The 21499-nt window shown below is 36.9% G+C and overlaps 1 protein-coding gene across 1 annotated transcript in view; it reads right to left on the reverse strand.

The window, feature by feature from the left end:
- Nucleotides 1–516: 516 nt before the first annotated feature.
- Nucleotides 517–21499, reverse strand: part of LOC140237263 (kinesin-like protein KIF2A) — a 33174-nt gene continuing 12191 nt past the window's right edge. Inside the window, exons 2-17 of the mRNA XM_072317207.1 lie at nucleotides 20828–20922; nucleotides 19688–19868; nucleotides 13362–13472; nucleotides 12169–12269; nucleotides 11583–11678; nucleotides 9561–9615; nucleotides 8809–8971; nucleotides 8127–8217; nucleotides 6277–6432; nucleotides 5307–5571; nucleotides 4325–4524; nucleotides 3710–3777; nucleotides 2821–2953; nucleotides 2300–2401; nucleotides 1589–1661; nucleotides 517–963 (exon numbers count right to left, since the gene is read on the reverse strand). Coding sequence (XP_072173308.1) covers nucleotides 833–963; nucleotides 1589–1661; nucleotides 2300–2401; nucleotides 2821–2953; nucleotides 3710–3777; nucleotides 4325–4524; nucleotides 5307–5571; nucleotides 6277–6432; nucleotides 8127–8217; nucleotides 8809–8971; nucleotides 9561–9615; nucleotides 11583–11678; nucleotides 12169–12269; nucleotides 13362–13472; nucleotides 19688–19868; nucleotides 20828–20922 — 2021 coding nt within the window. The 3' untranslated portion in view covers nucleotides 517–832. The remainder of the gene's footprint in view (nucleotides 964–1588; nucleotides 1662–2299; nucleotides 2402–2820; nucleotides 2954–3709; nucleotides 3778–4324; nucleotides 4525–5306; nucleotides 5572–6276; nucleotides 6433–8126; nucleotides 8218–8808; nucleotides 8972–9560; nucleotides 9616–11582; nucleotides 11679–12168; nucleotides 12270–13361; nucleotides 13473–19687; nucleotides 19869–20827; nucleotides 20923–21499) is intronic.

The following is a 21499-nucleotide window of genomic DNA, read 5'->3' on the forward strand; positions in this document are numbered from 1 at the left end:
AAGAAAAGTTGTGGCCAGAATCTGGCAATTCCCTTTTCAGAAACATTCTAGCAAAGCATATGTTACCAAAGACGTAATATCATTTCTTCTTGTGAATATATTACTTGCAGTATTAAAAAGGCAAGAAGAGACAGAAAGAAAAGATGCAACTTGTTTGATTTACAAGTCCAGAGTACCTAAATTACCATAAAAGGTGTGACACCGTAATTCACAGAGCTTCTTGCACAACCATGCATATAAGTATAGTTCAGAGGACTTGTCATATGGTTTCTAAGAATCCCATCCCTAAAAGATATCAAATAATTTCTCAAGAGTGTTATCATCTCCAGACTTAACTCTAAGAGTCAAAGTCTCATATCAAAGTGATAATTGCTTTAGAATCTGGTTCAAAACTTTGCAATTACTTTTTCCACTGACAAACCTGCGTGATATGGTACTGGCACATGGCTTTAAGCAGATGATCTAAATACAAATTCACTATGTGATGGAAATGGAACAGCAGATTAGACACATCTATTCACCATTACATATCTACAGGTTTTGGAATCTACAAAATCTAACTGACAAGGATTGTGCTTTGCAGAGTACCCATTAAGAGTGTTCAGAATTTACTCTGTCCTTTGAGCTAGCTGGCCGGTGGAAATACGAATAAAACAAACAACACCAACAAAAAGCACCTACCAAAGAACTTCAAACCAAAACCCACATGAAGATGTTGAGCCCAGTTACTGTGTGATAAAACATGCTGTACCAACTCTCATGAGGCTGATAATGGTAAAACATACATTTCAACCCTCTCAGGGTTGCCTAGGCTACAGCTGCAGGCTATGCATCATTTTTTGATGTTGCGGCTTGCTTTTTCCTCCTCAGTGAGCTGGCCGCGGAAGGTGGAGACACGCTCTCTCAGATCTGTCAAAATTTCAATCTTCCTAGACAAGATGGCCTCAAGTCCAGAGACATATTCTGTGTGCAAGAAGGAATCATTTTATCCTCATATTACAGGATCACAGCAGGAGTCATTTCTGATCTCAACTCCCCCCTCTCCCGATTCCATTACATTGACGAATCCAATGTACAATGAGATCATTTTTCTCTCTCAATTAGATTTCCCCCCCCCCCCTATATTTGTATGGCAACCAGGTAAAAAACTCTTGAAGGTAAATTGGATATCTGAGTGTGTACATTACATCTGGAACACAGTTCTACCACTGTTGGTCATCATTTGGTGTTATTTTCTAACTTGGGAGGCTACAATTTCAACAAGAAAACCCATAAAACAAATCACATTTGTAGTCTGCTACATGTACCTATGGCATATATGCTTACTGATGGCTTTGACCAACACTTCAAAATCATGGTTCAGCTACAAGCTATTTGCCAACATAATCACGTCATGATTAATATGATGATTACTGTCAAAGTGTACATACTAAAAATAATAGTGCAATGGTGACAATTTTTGTTAATAAACAAAGCTACATTCATGGAGATATCTACATGCAGCATTTCGTCTACTGATAACGTTCCTCATAGAAAACTTAGACCAACAAGAAAACACTAGAAATGATAAGATTGCTCAACATCATACCTTCAACATCATAGTCAACTTCATCTGTCATTGTCAAGAGCTGCTCCTCCTCAGCAATTAACTGCTTGGATTCCTGGCAGGTGAATCAAGAGAAAAGCATCATATTTATTGTCTGTATGCTCTCTCTTGCCAATCATTCTACATATTTGTTAAAAAAAGCATTAAGTTTAATAAATTTGACTACAACATTCACAACCATTATCCACATCACTATACTGTATTATTGGCTAATAAGTCCTTTTTCAATTACTGGTACAAATACCTACTGTAAAACCCAGAAGTGCTTGCAAGCATTACGATCTCACTTATTTTGCGAGAGCCAAGATTCATCAAATTCAAAATGCACACAAAAGTTCTTCTACACTGTATGCATTGAATGCCAGAGGATTTTGGTGAAAATTTCATGCCACAAAAAGATTGCAGGCTCAACTTTGCGAAAATTTCATGTAAAGTTCTTAATGTGTAAACAAGAATCTTTAATGAGCTGTTGCTTTTACAATACGATGTGTTTACATTCAAAACAGACCATGTTACACACAAACTAATCCTTGTTCAGCAGAATATGAATTTCAGAGCATACATATTTCATGAATGAAGACATTGCCTTCTAATGCCACAGTCTTGTGCAGTATTCAGTAATATCCAGCACGTAGTATTAACTGATTCTGAGACTCCTCTGAATTGGTTGTTTACAAATATTGTCACACCCACCTCCAGACATGTGCGATGGCTGTCCACCACTTGTTCTTCCATCTCCTGAAGCTGGTTCATCACCTCATGGAATGTGAACATCTCCACAGACACCTCCTCCTCCTGACAATGACCACAAAAACAAAATAATGAAGAACAAAACATACCATGGCAACATTTCTCACCAACATCTAATCGGAAGACAACACATCTTGAGATTTTCCATCATAGTGCATATCGGGTCCATTCCACCATATATCAGGCCATGCTATCTAAATGAAGTTTCTCAAAATTCTTTAGCACTTTGTACAACCATTGTATGCTACTCTTGTTGTAGTACATTCTGGAATTAAGAAAGATGGCTCTTGTTGGTCTGTGTAGCTACAGGCACAAAATGAAAAGAAATTATTTCAGTTCACTCAAAACTTTTTATCTGCACAACAAATAAGAAACTTTTTTTTTTTGTCAGAATATACATAAAAATATTGCAGGTTTATATATAATTGATTTGATGTAACTGTTTGGTTTATGGTTTGACTTACATTTTGGGTGCAAAGCATAGCTAGATCACTGTTGCTAGGCGACAAACTCCTCTCTGGACTGCCTCCATTTTTGGCTGGTGTGGGCGGTGCCCTGTGGTCATCTGCTCCTCCTCCTGGCCCAAGCTCCTTCACTCTGAGATGTAAATGAGAGTATTCACAAGGAGAATATTATGTTTTAAACATATCTAGGCAGGTGTTCATGTCTAATTCTTTATGCATCAATTGATATAAGTGTAGAACCATGAACTCTGCAGTTTCACCAAGCACGCTTTATCACTATCCAAAACAAAATATAATCCAATAGCTCGCTGAACAGAAATATTTACAAGCAGATAAGCTTGAATAAAAGTTCCAATATCTAGACAATGTAGACAATATTTCAATAAATTGCAATATTGGAAAACACATGACAGATTCCAGGCATTTAAGTGAATGTGGCAAGACACTTGCTTTGGAAACTTCTTTCTTGGATGACATTTACAGCTAGTTCAATTCCTAGATGAAGAAATCTACACTGAATGGAATCTGGAGTTTCATGCTAGTGCAGAGCCCATTCCACACAAAGAAATGAATACTCCGTTCTTTCCTGCCTTACTGTACAAATTCACTAACAGTTTAACATGCACATATTGAGGAAAGCTGATATAGATTTTGCAAAAAAACAACAAAAAAAAAAAAGAAAAAGAAAAACAAACACACAAACAAACACACTCAGCAAACAAACAAGCAAAACAACAACAAACAAACAAAATAACATAATACCAGCAGTTGCACTGTTATCGAGCTTCAGGAAAGCAACTTGTCAAATTATTTCTATGTATGCATGTTTGTTTTCAAATTTTCAAACAAAGACAGGTCCAACTGAAAAAAAAGAAGACATATAGCATACCTGTCTGCATATCTCAAAGTGTTGAGTGTGTGTTCACATGAACTCATGCCTGGTGATACCATGGCAATCTGTAGGATGCAGAAAATGAAAAGGATGAGTGATGTTGGGGAGATATGGCAACTATGGTTCTTACTGATCTAGTGAATGTGATGCTGTTACCACATCCAGCATTAACTATCATCACCTTATATCATTCAATTTACATACTGCCAATACAAATAAATTCATCATTGACAGGAGGCATCATCTCCATCTTCATTATTATCATTACCATTTTCACATCTCTATCATCTCTCTATCATCATCATTTCTCTATCTTCAAATGCTTTTCTCAGAAATGCCAATATCTGCTGTCTTTACACTTCACCTCATACTTGGGAAGTGGGGAACTGAAAGAAAAATGTTTCTGCATAATGTCTCATTAAGTCTGCAAGTGCATTTATGTTTAAAATATGAATAAAACATTATTTAACACAGTGTTTAGTGAAGTCTGTACATAGTATGCATAGTGTAATGCCAAATTGCCACATGAAACTTTGCAGACTGACATAAGGATTTATGCATATGGAAAAATTCAAGCAAAATACAGTAGTGAGAATTTCACTGTGGACTGACCATGCAGGTACGGGAATTGTTGCCGATGAAGGAGTCCCTAAGGACCTGTGTGAGCTTGCTGGCCCTGAAGGGGACATGTGCTGCATCACGGCCTAGAGATCGGATACATTCCTTGAGAGCCAGGAGGGATTTGTTTATCTCTGCTCCTTCCATACGTGTCTGGCGATTGGAGCTCTGCGTGTCCTTACCCCTTTCATTGCCTTTGTGAAGAGAGAGTGAAAAATAAAAAGACTTCAGTAATAATGGAAACTGATCAAGTTGTCAGATTGTTATATTGTCATCTGAACTGTTCTAAATCCTTAAAAAGTTACAAGATCATATTGGCATACAGTTGTACTAATTTCCTGACGTCTTCATCCTTGTCCCATCCCCCCTGCCCCCAACATTGGATGAGGTATACAGGCCCAGTCTCTTCATAGAATAACATATGACATTGCACAGAATTGTTTGAGCAGACAGCTTGGAGTGTGTTTGTCTTAATGTGTATTAAAGGGGATGGATAGTAACTGATCAGTGGGAATCAGTCGGAATGCTAGAGGATGATTGTTCCAATTCTTGTGGGATTCATTTAAGAGTACATTATATATCTATTGTTGTGTGAAAATTATTTGCTTCAGAACGGTCTCATATTCAAGTAATGTGCAGTTTAATGCCCCGTCACTGTACAGGCATGCTAACCTGGAAACATTAAACTGCACTTTACTTGAATATGAGACCATTCTGAAGCAAACAATTTTCACACAACAGAAATATAATGTACTCTTAAATGAATCCCACAAGGATTGGAACAATCATCCCCCAGCATTCCCACTGATTCCCACTGATCAGTTACTAGCCATCCCCTTTAAGCGCTATATAAATATTTCATTATCATTATTATTATCATTATTATCATCATCATCATCATCATCATCATCATCATCATCATCATCATCATCATCATCATCATCATCATCATTATTATAATACATATTATTATTACCAGCAAGGTCAATGAGGGAGAATTTCCCATGAAGTCTGCCTGAGGTCTTCTTTCTCAGGATGATTTGGAAGACGGCGTGAGATCTTGAAGAATGCTGATTGGCCGAGGTCTGTCCTGAAGTCCGTACATTGTTCCCACTGGCAATGAGCTTTAGAACATCATCAGTATTCTTCACAGCCCTTTCCTGGAGCCCAACCACCTGGACTTGCTGTTTCCCATCTTCCAGGACCCGCAACTTTGCTTTGCCATTCAGCAGGTCAAAGACCTGTACACATAAGAAGACAGAACACAGAAATATTTAGCACTTCTCACATGTTTCAGGACTGGTCTGTTTGACAATTTTGCGAGAAATGGACTGAAATAAAGTCATAACTGAGTCACAGCTCCAAAAAGGTACAGGTGATGTTTGTAGAACCTCTTAATCTTAAATCTACTTTCCCCCATGGCAAGTCAAACATCAGAAGTCATTAAATAGCAATGAAATAATACCAACAGAACAAAAGTTAAAAAAATAAATAAATAATAAAATTACTAGACTAACAAGTAAATTCTCACTCTCATACCTCGCTCTCACACCTCATGAATTAGTTGAAGTTGATGTAAGGTGGATTTGTATTCTCTAAAGAGTCACAATGGGTTTAAGGCTTTCAGTGATATCTAATTGTCACAGCCACTCTGTTCCAATTGGGTGGTATGCATGCTTGCCTTCATGGCACAAGGTATTCTTGTTTTTAAAATTGCAAGTAATACTGTCAATTTCTTTGCAAACAGTTAAAACACTGGCAAAGCAGGTATGATGAAAGGAAGTCAGATAATATAAAATCTATTTGCGTCATATGCCTCTGTCTAGGCTCTAGGTCTCTCTTACTACATAAATCCAGATATCGCAAAGAAATCTTGAGAATTTGGAGAACTTGCAAGCATGAATGTGTTACTCCCTGAGTCAAGAGGTGAAGTGCAAACTACTTACCTTGCCACTGTAGATTTCAAAGAAACTGCAGTGAACTGCAAGCTCTTTGGACTTATGCTCTGGTCTGTTGAGGGACCTGAAGACATCAGCTGCTGCCAGGGCATAGATGCCTTTGGTGACATCCTGGTTCTTACCCTGAAAGTTTCCTCCCATGGTCTGCACAATGTGAGCAAATTTTTAGATTATGACCATGATTATGTTAGGAGTCCATACTCTTCTTAAATGATCGCATGCATCGTTAGATTTTGTCTCCTTAGTCAGAGGAAAGCAATGGTGATAAGAAAGAACTAAGAGGCAATATTCCTTTTTTTTTCTTTCTTTATTCCATCCTTTTCCTTTTAGTGAAGAAACAAGCAATCCAATAGATATGGAGAGAGCAATATTAGCAGTGTTGCCTAGGTAAAAATGGTACCAGGCATGTGCCTGCAATATACATCACCTGTCAATCATTGCTAAAGTACTAATACGGTGCACTCCCGTTATAACGAACACAGTTATAACAAAATTCCAGTTACAACGAAGTAAAAATTCAGGCTGCAACATTATCAGCCCTTTGTTTGCTCTTGTTTATTTGTCTGGTTATAACGAAATTTCAATATAACGAAAGAAAACTGCCGGTCCCAAGGACTTCGTTATAACAGGAATCCACTGTATGATGAATGAAATAAACTGGAATGCATTTTCCCCTAGACTAAGCATAAGTTGCCTGTTTTCCTTCAATGTGCTTTGTGAAAGGGCTTTACCTCCCTCATCCCCAGCGCATTGTGCCTTTGGGGACCCCAAGTGGGAAATGGTGCCTATTTCTACAGGCACATACTATTTCACCCTAGCAAAACACCTGCTAAGTTTAGTGAAAATCTGACCATGGATGCACTTTCAAGATGAAGATGAAAATGTGAAATATGGGCCCCAAGTTGGGTCCCCCCCCCCAATGGCTCATCCATGGATCTCCCATGAACAAACTTACATACAGTTGCCAATCTACATGAGCTTCACTCATAGGACTAAATTAGCCTATCACTTTTGGTTCTAGATTTAAAGATTCCTTAATTTGAAGAGCTGTGGGCCTGAATTTGCTCTGAATCGTTAAGAAACATGAGAAAATGTTCAACCTTCTTTTTCTGATTTGGGGATCACAATGTACAGTTACCTCGGCAACACACTGTCCTCTACTCTTATTAATTTTGATCAACAAGTATACTTAATTTAAACTGAATGGCAAATAATTGGAGAAGACTTTTTTCTGACTTTGAGGCAGCAATGCACTATTTCCATGGCAACACACTTTTGCAACTCTTGAAGATTTGTCTCACACATCTTTATATGATTGTCACTATGTGTGCTATTTTTTTTTTTTTTTTTAATAAAAACTGGGGAAGAATTTCCATCTGCAAGGCTTTTTCATGATTTGGGGTCCCTATTGCACTTTCACCACGGGACTTACATTTGACTACTTTTTAAAGATTGTCCTGCAAATCTTAACATCAAGCTTTTCAAGTGTGCCAATTTTCTTGCAAAGTGCAGAAAAGATGGAAATATAATTTAATCTGCAAGCCTTTTACCTGAATTTGGGGACATGATGTAATATTGCCATAGCAACACTCTTTCCACTCTTGTTGAAAACTAAGTGTTGCACAACTTTACATTGAGTTCAACATGGTGTAAAAATATTTTTTGAGCTGCTTGAGAACTGTGGAGTAGTTTGATCCACAAAAATTGCATTAGACTGCAGGCCCGCCTGACCGACAATATGCTGATTCCTACATAATACCCCCTTCAAACTATGTTTGGTGAGGTATAAAAACAAAGCAAAAACAAAACAAAATAAAACAGGTGATTTGTCAACTCACATGAGTCTTGCCACTTCCTGTCTGCCCATATGCAAAGCATGTGGCCATTCCCCGGTTGAAGATAGTCTCCACTAAAGGCTTTGCTGTAAATCTGTGATAATTAATTTAGGAACACTTTTGTACACAATTGTACATAACATTTGGTGTGCATATTGCAGACTAATGAGATTACAATTTCTAGTCCCTCATCAATCACCATTTCCTCTGGACACTGTATCCTCACCCCCCCCCCCCCATCTTCATTCTACAAAATGAAGGATAATCATCTTTTTGTTTTCCTTTTTTTGTTGCAGTTTCTTCTTTATTGGTTCTATAATTGGTAATCTTAAAAGAAACAAGAAATCTTTGTGGGGATAAACTCATCAAATTTTGCATTGGGTGGTTAATAACTAGCATTGCAAATTCCTATTTATTCTTGATCAAGTGGTTCAGCAAATTCAAAAACAACTATAGAAACTATTAAGAACACACACACTTTATAATAATATCCTGGCAAAGATATGGGGATGCAAGATTATAATATCGCTCCTATCTGACATCATAAATTTTTGTTTAAATGTTTGTTTATGCGTAGAAACAATGCTGCATGAATTATCATATATGAATGTTATCTGACCTAATTACTCTGTCTAACTGAAAGACTAGGATGTCTTCTTGATCATGATTTTGTTAGTTTACTTACTTGTAGACCATCTCATTGGTAGCATTCTCATTGAATGCGTAGTCAAACCTAAACAGCTGGTTCTCCAAATACTTGGTCAGGTCCACCTTCAGCTTGGGTTCATGGACAAGAACCTTGTCTTTGCTAGGTATGGTGAGGACATCAAGATCCTTTTTGTTCATTTCTGCAAACACAAGAAGGATTAGTGTTCAGAGAAATAAGGACACGAGAAAAGAAATGGGGAGACCTTGGAAAACAGCCAAATAACAGAAGAAATTAAAATTCTACTAGAGGTAGGAGTCAAAATGACAGTGCACTAAAAAAAAAAGTGGGGGGGGGGGGGGCATGGCAACTGAGAAAAACAAACACATAAACAGTAAATACCTGCAAAACTATGCCCTATGATTTGAATACAATTTTCATTCTAACAGTATATGGGGAGTTCAACTGAATCTGATGCACTTCACAAAAGTGGTAACTTGTCATTATAATCATACTGCCACTATACATTGTAAATATGTTATTGTTGAAGGAAAAAAGAAACACAATTATATCAAAAGTCCCTCAGCAAAATAATGAACAAGGAAAATGTTAACAGAGGAATACCATGGCTCGAACAGAATTAAGAAGTGCAGTTATAGAACCATGCTCTTCATTGTTCTGTTTTTCTTTTCTTTTTTTTCCATATCTCTTGCACACACACCAAAACTTTCCACATCCAGCTGAAGAATTTGTCAAAGCAGTCATCAAAATCAAACTAACAGTTGTCTCACCTTTCTTGTTCAGAGGTCTCTTCCGAACACACACACATATTTGATGGTCTTCAACCTAGATATGCAATATAACACAAAAAGTTACTGAATTTCCAAGCTGTTATATTTGCAAGAGTTCAATTTTTGTGAATTTGCAAATCACAGTACCACAAATTTAACAACACACAAAAATGTTGCCATGCAAATTCACAATAGCTTTGCTGTCAATTCGCGAAGATACATGTATCTGTATGTGAAAATAACAGCTTTAACAGTAAGTTACTGTTAAAAATACCAGTTACTCAGTAACTGGTATGTCTTAACATGCCCTAAACAGCATGAATCTTGGGAGGAAAATTTTTGAGCAACTAAACTTGACATGTACCATGTGAGATGTGCAGGCAAACAGCGCTATATCAAGGTGGACACATACCAAGCCTCTTTTAATGCCACTGTCAGCTGAATCACATTTTCATCTCTTTTTCAGAAGATGAATTTCATGCATTTTGACATACAAGTCCTGCCAAGCATATGTAAATATCTTGCTTTTAAAATCATAAAGTGAAAAGAGGCTGTCTTATTTCTCTCCCCAATCTTGATAAGACATTTGAGAAAACTTCACTGTAAAGTGAACATGCAATGTTCTGACAAGTCTAAATTGCAGAGTCCCTCTCATGTTGATTAATTGGAGAAGTAGTGATCTTGCAGATGATCTGTCCTAACAGAAACATGACAACAACAAAGCCCACATGGCTAACTCATCCACCTGGATGATACATGATCCCTCCTTACTTCAGGTATTTAAATCTACACTATTGGAAGTGGAAGATTAAATCTTGATACCCCAAGCCATTTTATTAAAATAAATAAAATAAAACCTTCACCATGCAGTAATCATGCATGTAACCCATGTTGTTTTATGTTTAGGGTCTTATGCATGTTACATCTAGGATGCTTTAATATACAAACAAGACAAATCAATTTCAAGATACACTGTGCCAGCTTAACCACCCTAATCCCACCGTTTTTTTTTTTGAGTTTTGCCCCCCCCCCCCCCCTTCAGATCTCAGTCGTGGATCTGCACCAAGGTAGAGGCCAATGTAATCTACACGACTGTATTGTTAGATTTTTCAAATTTTAATTTATGTATTTTACATTAATTACTTTATGCTAATTTATGCAAATTTTTTTTGCCTATAAATAAAAAAAGAAAGCTCCAAGACTTCTAATTTTTGGTGAACATATTCTTTTCAATATCCTCAACACTAATATTGAAGCAAAAATTCAGCTTCATAATCATTTCTTATGTATTTTATTGTTTATTGAATTTCTCATTGTATTTCTCTGTTTTTTAACTTTTTGTTTATGTTGTTTTTATCAAAATTTGTCGCAGAAACTTTTTAAAGCATAATCAGGCTAAAATAAATCATTATCAGCCATTGAAAGTGAAAAATATTTATTTTATATAAATCAATTGCAAAAACACAATTTACATTGGATTTGCACACAAATTTTGGGTCAACAAATTTTTCAAAAGGGCGTGGCTTCAAAACGGTATGCCCGGGAGCGACAAATTTGGTCTCAAAAGTTGCGCGATACTTGACAGAAAAAAGTCACAAAATGTCGCGGCGAGAGCATCACGCGTTGCGGAATAATCACGCAAAACGTCGAGAGGGCGGGGGGCAAAATGCCCACCCGTGGGAATAGGGTTTAAGTACAAACTTGCTACAGAAACAATCACAGTATTAAAACAAGTGGCATAGGTGTCCTAACAAAATCACCCAAGAAAAAAAAGAATCAAAATAATTCTTCCCAATCACTAATGGGTCACACTGGTGTATTGTAGAGACTTTGACACAGTATACATCTGAGCGGGGTTGCCATTCTTATTAGGAGGAAAATTTACAGATGCCAACTAACATTGTAGCTGGGTGGCAAGGTACACTACAGCCACCTGCATGGGCACATATTTCATGGAACTTATGGAAGATCCTATTCTACACTATACGGATTATCAAGACTACCAATTGGAATCTATCGTACCTTGTCACTAGTTGATATGGGATTGAAATCTAGCTCTTCTTGAAAATCTTGAATCATTCGAAGAAACTCATAATGTGGGTGGGTTCCATCATCATCCTGTAGTACATGTACATGGAAAGAACAAGGACAAACAGTGTGAGATCAATAAATCAAATCAAATCAAATCAAATCAAATCAAATTTCAGGACTACCCCTCTTTCATTTCCACATATCACAAGCTCCGATAAGGCTTGTGCAGCCACATTGACTCAGATTATACTCTATTCTTCTGCATCTACACATGTCAGTATCATGCTTTAATTAACCCATTAGAACCTAAAGACACCTTGCGATGTCAAACTCTACTCACAATTCAGACAATCTGCTATCAGATTTTGACATCATTACTATAACAATTTCATTAATCGTAGTGGTCAGCTTTCAGAGATGAAATCCACAATCAATTTGGCAAAAAAAAAAATAAACAAACAAAAACAAACAACCACCAACTGGAAGGGATAGATATTAACTTGCCATTGATGTTGCCTAGCCCCCTACTGGACCATAATCAACAGTTTAATACTATTCAGCATGGTCGAACGGTCACCTTTGCCCTCTGTTCAAGTTGAATGGCCTGCTTGGCACGTCTCTCTTCCCGCTTCTGTTTGATCTTGTCCACTTCTTTCACCACATTTGATCTCCGCCGGGCTGCACATCAAAATCATGACACCTATCATTTAGGTATACTTCACATTTGAAAAATAAACATGGCAAAAAACTGAGGACACACAAATTGAAATTCTGACTAATGAGAATCAATGCTTCACATGTCAGTCCAGCTTTTATAAAAGAGTGACATTGTGACTGAAGGATAATCATCACTACTCTCAAAGTAGCAACAGGCACTATCAGTCAATGACCACACATTTGTTAGTCTACTGGTTGAGGAATATCATAAATCATGCAAGCTGACATTGCAAACACATCAAGAGTGCCTACTACATATGACATGGATTTTGGTATGCTCTCTAAATGACAATAGTTGTGACATTTAATAAAACTGATGTGCAGTACAGTTGAACCTCTCATATCCGGACAAGTCGGGACTGGGGCTCATCCGGATAAGGGATTTGGCCAGATACGGGAGACTCAATGCTTTATACATTTACATATACATACACATGTACTGATGTAGCCCATTGTAGTACCACATGTAGTAATGTGTATACTGCAACCTTTTCATTATTACACTCAGTAACAGACCCCAAAATAGAGGTGTATGTTAATGTTGGAAGTAATATGTAATTCATGTGTGTTTGTGTAGGAGTTCTCAAGGAGTTGGGAATCCCCCTTTCCTCCCGTAATTATTAAAAAAAAAAAAAAAAAAATTCACGGCGAGATTGCGTCCGTATAATAGAGAGATCCGGATAAAGGGAGGCTGGATAAGAGAGGTTCAACTGTATGTCAAACATATCATTGTGGTTTCAAACTATCAAAGTATTCTTTTTCCTTTTTATGTTCAACAATTCCATTACCAGTTGTAAAATCTGACCCCTTCCTTTATCTCCAAAAACTGCCTCGCCCTAATAATCTAAGTGACAACCTTGCCTGCCAACACCACACAAGATAAATGATTGGTTAATGTAATGATATGAGCCATCTCCCATGTGCAACTGCTGGAAGCAGACAACACAATAAAGTCCATGGCTTCAAGACTTGAATATAGTGCTTTATTTTAATTCATGACTACATCCTAATAGAGACATTGTTACAGGAAACAGGCTAGTGGAGGCTACTCACAGGCAGGGACAGACTGCTTCTGGACATTAGCCAGAGGCCCTGCTGGGGCAACATGATGGTCTCCATTCTGTGCAGATGAAATAGCACTAGGCCTGGATCTGGCAGATGTCGCTATAAAACAGGGGAAGAAATTATTCTCACTGAAATCATACATTTCGTTCGATTTCACTTCAATAATATCATTCAAATTGTATTGTACAATATAAAGTGTGCATGGAAAACCACAATTTACGCATGTGGTGAGTTGCTATGAACAGTCTTCAAATTTCACAGCAATATTTGAGCATATTGCATAGTCACTGTATGGTAGATGTACTAGTGAACATTAAAGCTACTGAAAGATTTTTTCATATCTAAGCTAGATGTCCAACTGAGACTAGCTTAAAGGGATGTTATAGCTAACAGCTGACATGAGGATTCAGGTTTTAACTTGATAATTAGAAAAAGAGGTCCCAATAAAAGGTGGGACCCACCTTTTATTGGGACCTCTTTGTTTCTTGATATCTCAGGCATTTCAAAATTGATTTTTGCCGGAAAAAAAAAAATGACTTTAATTCTTGTATTCTCTTCTATATTTCATATGAGATGTAATGTAATTTTCTTGTAAAAAGTTATAACCTGAATTCCCATTTCACCCAAAACTACACAATTTCTTTAAGAGGGGAATTCCAGACCAGTTTAAAGCTAGTCTGAAAAGGAAGAGTAATACTTTAGTAGCACAAGAGTAAAAATTTGATGGAAATCAGATGAAAATTATGGAAGTTATGAAATCAAGAAATTTTGCAACTTGTGAGGTGATGATTTGATCAAATCACTCAATTGACTATTCAAGAAGTGTTTTGCAAAAGTTATCAAAACTTCATGATTTCATAACTTCCTCAGCTTTATCAGATCTTGATCAAATTTTGACAAATTGTGCTTACAAAATTCTGCTTTAACAGGTCAAGAATACCCCTTTGTGTATAAACAGGAACAGCAAATTAATATGCAAGCACTATGCAGTTGACAAAATTCAGCATAATTCAAACTTTATATCACAAGTAAAAACAAACACCAAACACTAATACAATGTACATGTAATTAAGCCCACTCGAGAAGAATAATACACTGAGAAAGAAGAAAAGAAAACAAAAATATAAACAATTTCAGGAAGTAAATAAGTAAGCAAAGAGGTAAGCAAACGACTCCTTCATGATTTACATACACTACAGTATATAAATACACAAGACACACTATGTGAATTCATGAGCATATAAATGCTTTAAGAAAAAAGCACAAGAGTTCATCAAAGCACATTTCTGTCAATATCTGTCTCTTATAAATTAAACAGTTTCAAATGGTGATATTCCTGGTTTTCCATTTTGACCAAAGATCCTACACACTGCATAAGATGGTCAACTCTCAGTTTAAAAGTGAAACACTGCCGCTTGGAATTGTGGTATTTTTAAGGAGTGCACCAACTAGCATTGAGTGGGGAAAGTTTCCAGGTGAGCTGTACTTTCCCGATATGTTTGAGTAGGACCAAGACAGGCTAAGACAAGAAAGAAGGAATTTTCTGTAAAGAATCATGAGTAAACCTAAGAATTGGTGCAGTGCATCAAACTGCATCAATAACTAAACCAAACCATGAGCAGGTTTATTAGGTGATACGCTATCAGCGTATCACCTATTGTGTTTGTTAAAATCTTCCTTTATTTTTTTTTTTATTCTTCTTTCTTTCTGGACAATTTTGTGTCATCTATCTCAACAATGACACGACGGAATAACATGAAATTTTCAGTCAACATATCTCACGACAATATCTAGCCACAATAACATTTTCATGACAATAACATATCTCTGACGTCATCTAGGCGCCAATTTGTGATTTTTGGACAATGTCACATGATCGATCATAACTACATAACTAAATGTCATTTCTGTATCATTTTCGGTGGACATAAAGTTCAGGTCATGGCTGATCGTCCTGTTCTATGCTAATTACCCGGTTCATCATGACAAGCGCGTACACATGCGTCAAAATTTTGAAATGCTCAAAACGACTTCCCACAGGGAAATCTCAAAGTTTCAGACAATTTTGAGCGTTTCAAAAAATTCCGCGCGTACGCATCCATCAGCGCGTTTTTGAGCGCACAGCGCGTAAGCAACATGAAAATACAATTTTTTTTTACTGATTTGGATTCCTGATACATCCAGCGACAATATCCAATGATTTCCGATCAATTTTGGCCCATAACAAAGCGATGCATTGGCGTCAAAGTTAAAATTCCGCACGTGCGTCTATGTGCAAATATAGTGAAAAAACAAGTCTTTGTTTATTTCGCCATTAAAATGTCCAGCAACCCTATGTTTTTATTGCATAATACAAAAGCATATGAGTTGTAAATTCAAGTATCAATATTTCCAGGAAACTTGATGACGTCATCATATCGTCATCTGAAATCAAAAAAGTGATATTAAATTTTTTGAGGTACTGTTTCTGACCTGACATTCATTTGCTGGTATCTCTGTTGTTTTGGCTAAATATTATCCAAAATTCAGATATGATGCATTTTGAACATTTCCCTTTCAAGTCCATGTTCTTGTTTTGCAATTTGATGACGTCATCATACTGGAAATTGTGATTAAAGACAAAGACTCAAAATTAGCCAAATTTTTACGTGTTATGTCTATGGGAAGTGATCTTTTTCACAACCATGCATTGACCCGACAACTTTCTAGCACCTGTATCTCAGTTGAATTTGCTCTATGTCTTCTAAAACTTAAGTATATTGTGGATGACACAATAAGCTGTAGTAATCATGCACTTTGTTTCTTCAAATATCCACATCATATTGACAATTCTGTAGTTTAAAACTGGAAATGAGCATGGAATCTGGACGAAACGATTCAAGATTTATCTTTTCAACTTTATATTGATTGAATCCACGCGGCCAATTGTGGGAAGTTGAATAGCGCCATCACAGTCAATCACAGTCACATGAAGACGTGATTATTGTTCAGTGCAAGTTCACGTACGTGGGCATGTTTTAGTTTTGCACTATTTCATTTGAAAGTCAAATATGTTTTACCTGAGACGACAAATTTTCTTAATTTGGCATGGAAATATCGATCAGACACCTTTATCAGTGCAAATATTTCAAGATTAAAGTAAATTTGTGTGGTACATAAATGGTATCAAGACAAAGAATTTTCATATTTATTTGTCTTACATAGACTTAAGTTTCGCAACTGACGTTCGGGAGAACCGTGTGGCTCAGTCGCTTAGTGCGCTGTGTGTTCATAATGCCATACTTGAGGACGAGGAGTTCGAGTCCCGAAGGAGGCTATTTGATTCAATATTAATATGTTTATTTTCTCTTTTTCTTTATTTTTCTTTTTTTCGTAGGCAGTTCAGCTTCACTCGACGTCATTTATCTTACTGTTTCATCAAGTATACGCCCCCCCACGAACACAAACACGCAATTTCCCTTGTTTTGTATGTAAAGTTACAGTGCTTCTATTGCTCATGTGAATTTTTGGTTATCACCAAATTACAATTCATCTACCTGAACATGGATACTCAAGCAGCAGAGCACTTAAAAGGGTTCAGTAAGTAGTTACAAAGTAGCAGCATATTTTGTGCAGGTATAAATCGCATTGTCATGTAAAGGCACACACTCGCTCTATTTCCCTTTGTTTTGTATTGGACGCTTCATTGTTTTACTGCCGGAAAATTTTACAGGCTCCCAAATGATCATTTTATACAAAATGACAAGATTAGATATAGCAGTTTTGGTTATGCAAATAAGGGTCAAAGTTCATATTTGAAAAGATCAATATTAAAGTCAAGATGATCTTTGAAACACTTTATTGTCATGTTTCAATTTGTTCGTGTCAAGGACAATATGGTACAGATACACTGTACTAAGAAAACCTGTTAATCGACTTAGGCCTACTTGCACATGCAGACACACGCACGGGACTTTCCATGTGGTTTGCATGATAGAAAAAATTTGATCTGAATTATAAAGGTACAAAAAATTCGACTTCACTAACATATCATTGCAGCAATATAACTCAAAGTCGCTATATTGCAGTGTTTTCGTTGTTGATCACGGGTGACCGATATCTGATGACTCCCAGCGTATCACCTAACTCGTCTTCAGCGACGAGTTTCATGTCTTGTCATTATTTAGATTTTCAAAAGACTGTGCACGGCGAGTTTTTGTCTCACCTCCCTGGTCGCAGGGAGCTCGCTCAGCTCAGCTCACAGGTTGCTACACTCGCTGAGACTGTGCATGTCCACAAATTATTGCGAGCCAACGCTTATTCAATCTATACCCACTCCACGCTAGCGGGCGGCAGCCACATCTGTTTCCGGCGTGAGCAATGTAAAATTGCGAGAGTTTATCATCTTTCTAGTGTAGGATCTTTGGTTTGACATATACAATGTATATTAAAGTATAAAGCCACATGTTGTAAATTATGATTTCATTGCACCTCTTGCACATATAGCATCCTGTTTTGCTCTGAATGAAGGCCTCAATAATGTATGCTGCATCACAAGGGGTACATAAAGGCATTACAATTGACACTGCCTGCTGAAAAAAAAAGAGTAATGAACATTTCAATGTCTGTGTATGGGTAATCATGCAACTCTTTAAACATTAAAACTTGCAAGCTGAAAAACTAGTGACTAGAGCATAATGCAAATTACACTGGCTTCAACATGATAAACAGAATGAAGTCTGTCATTGCACTGAATAAGACAGAAGTGACTGAGATAGCTTCTCAAGAAGATTAACACATTAAATGCAATATGCCAATCACAAAAAATAATGGGAAACAAAACATACATTGCAGAAAAGAGAAAATCATCAAATTACCCTCTTCATCATCTTTTGAACACAATGGGCACATAAAAGAGTAGAATTTTAAAGGGAGAAAACAAGGAGAAACTTTAGTATCTCTCTCAAAAAGAATTAACATATCTAACCTTAAAACATTTTGTGCACATTTGTGCATAGTTGTTACCAGGTTTCAGTAATTGGCTAATGCTTGTTTCTGTATGTTTAACAGCATTTTATGGTTAAAGTGGAAATTCAAAAAAAAAAATTACAACTTGGCACAAATCATAATTATGTTGTATTTATGCTAGAATCCTGGAAATGACAAAATATTAGACTTTTGCTAATTCCACAATGGCAAGTGCAACAAGAGCAAAGAGAAAATTCATACAATGTCTCCTGTAATAAACACACTTCCGATGAATTCTGGGAAAACTGGTGCAGTTTTTACTAACATGATAAAATGGACCAATCTTAGACATCATAAAATCATTCATTACTATACTGAAGAAGAGGTTAAATTATTTTGAATGACTTCAAAATATTCTTCTCGCGTTTTTGCAGAAATCTTTTTGGTGAGGTCGGGAGTTGTAGTAACTGGGCCCTGTTTCATAAAGCTGTTCGTAAAGTTACGAACGACTTACGAGCGACTGGTGATCAGTTCTGTTGTGCTATACTTATCAGAATTTCCATAATTCAGCACAAGAACTGATCTCCAGTCGCTCGTAAGTTGTTCGTAACTTTACGAGCAGCTTTATGAAACACCCCCCTGGGGCTTGCTTAAACTCTATTTGCAATTTCAACAAATATCATTCATGTTTAATATATTTTGGATGTTCAGTTTAAAGAAGTACATTTTTGACTCATTTCTCTGTGTGTCTAACATTCTTTGCATACTGAACAATTGCTGCTGAAAATATTGAGGGACCGTGAACTGCTGCTGGCTAGTAGGTATGTTGTATTTCAGGAATAATGCACACCCATAAATATAGAAGTGCTGTCTTTTGTCGATATAGCTTGGTACAAAGGAGAGATTCTTACTTTGAACTTCTACTTCTCTAGCATCTCCCTGCTCAGACTGATAGGTACCCTCGCAGTTTAATTCTAAAACAACTGTTTTGGCTTCTATTAGTTGATGAGTAATACTTGCTTAGCACATGTATGCTTACATGCCTGCCCAGCAAAAGGGCCCTAGCAAGTTTTAGAGAATGCAAGTCTTAGTACTTGGTAGGGCACTTTTGCTGGGCAGGCAACTTTTGTATACAGTAAGTTACAGTCTATATATACCATGTGCTGTGATGAATAAAAACTCTCACTCATAGCTGCACACAGGTGACTTGTTTCCTCACACAATCATTTTAATTGAGATTTTATATCATTTTATGATTCTTGTCTATATTCACTTACAATGTATGACCCATAGTTTGAAAAAATGTCACATTTTGATTGAGATTTGTATCCATGACTGCGCAACTATGAATGCACAATTCAACCTACCTCTTGTTTCTCGTGGTGTTGGCTTTGGTGAGGGGCGGTTTACTTCAGCTTGTGCAATTTTGGCACTGCTAATCCTGTTTTTAGGGGCAGGAATATGAGAAGCAGGAGGGGGAACTGCAGGGGCAGGGGCAGGGGGCTGGGCTAGGTTGGGATTCAGGGAATAGATGGCAGACAGCTCAATCTGAAACAAAAACAACCACATAGAAAATACGAAAATAACTCCAGTGCCCTTCAAGATGGCAAATATATCAACAGCTCTCTATTAAACATCTGTTGTGGAGGAAAAATCCTCAAGTAAAAATATGAATTGAAACATTGCAGTTATAATGCACACCTTCTACAACAACATCAACTTTTTTTTTTTTTCAAATGAATCAAGGAGTATATCAACATGTCAAGATTCATCTGCATCTGCTGCTAACATGATGAATATATTATTTTATTTCTCAATCAAATATCTCTATTTTGCGTCATCAGTCTATTATGCTTGGACTAGTTTGGGGCCTGCAATGTACTCTCTTTTTCTCTATCTGTTTTACATATCATTTCACAGTGCAAATCTACATAATGTAGCAAACAAACAAATAAACAAACAAACAAACTAACAAGACATTTCCGCAAGTACCACAACTAGAAATGGGATGGTACAGGATTGGTGGAGATAAGAATTGGGCTTTTAACTTTTTGCGAGATACCCAGAAAACACATATATGATATACATGTACTACAGAACATACCATTTTAAGAGGAATTCAAAGTTTATTTGATAAAAATCGGGTTTTGAATGACTGAAACATCCAAAAACAAAGTGAAACAAAGCGATCGTATTAAAGTGTGGGTCCCACACTTTATTAGATTCGCTCTTTTTTGATATCTCAGCCATTTCAAAACCAGTTTTCATCAAATAAACGTTCAGTTCCTCATAGAATTACATGCTCTTTCATATTTCATAAGAAGTTTCTCATTATTTCACCAAAAACTGTTAGAAACCTGAAATTAGGTCTCAACCAAAACTGTACGATCCCTTAAATACTACTCGGTGTTGGTTTTACCACCTAAAATGTACAGTTGGTGTCTTGTCTTCCCATCTTATTTTTCTACAGGAATGCTAAGATTACTTCAGTGCCACAGAGATTTTACCTCTTTTCCCTTGGTGTCGCCTCTCTCATACCACTCCACAGTGACACTATCAGTCCCAGGATTGATCCCACTTATACAAGCTGAGTGAACTCTCCCTGTGAAAAGATAATATACATGAAAGCATCAAACTTTTACAAATTTGCTTTTAGACAGTAGAAGTAATAACAACCATTTAATTATTTTGACATATTTTTCTTTACCACCATTAACTAAAATGTAATTAATTCCAAGATGCCTGTTGACATACATACATTGCTACAACTGTATTGGTTACTGTTGAAATGCTACATATTTACATGTTTCTTATCATGCTTTACAATGTCATGCATCACAATCTAGCTTACAGTGTACCTTGTAGGATGCCACTATCATTGTGTGAGAAACTTTGCTATTGAGTGTTGAATTTTCTTATTTTTCTAGAAATACATGTAGCTCCATAGCACAATCTTATGGTCACAGACATAATACGTTCAGACGACAAGCCCCAACCTCGAGGTTAAGCTCTTGCGCCCTAACTTCGACATGTGTCCACACGACGAATCTTAACCTCGAGGTTACGAAACCTCAAGGTTAAAGTCCTGCCCCTTTGAGTGCGTTGATTTTTGTGTCCACACGGTGCTTAACTACGAGTGGGGACCCCCCGCGGCTCGTGGTTAGAGCGCTAACCATAAG

Source organism: Diadema setosum, chromosome 13, assembly GCF_964275005.1.
Source record: "Diadema setosum chromosome 13, eeDiaSeto1, whole genome shotgun sequence".
NCBI classification, from domain to species: domain Eukaryota; kingdom Metazoa; phylum Echinodermata; class Echinoidea; order Diadematoida; family Diadematidae; genus Diadema; species Diadema setosum.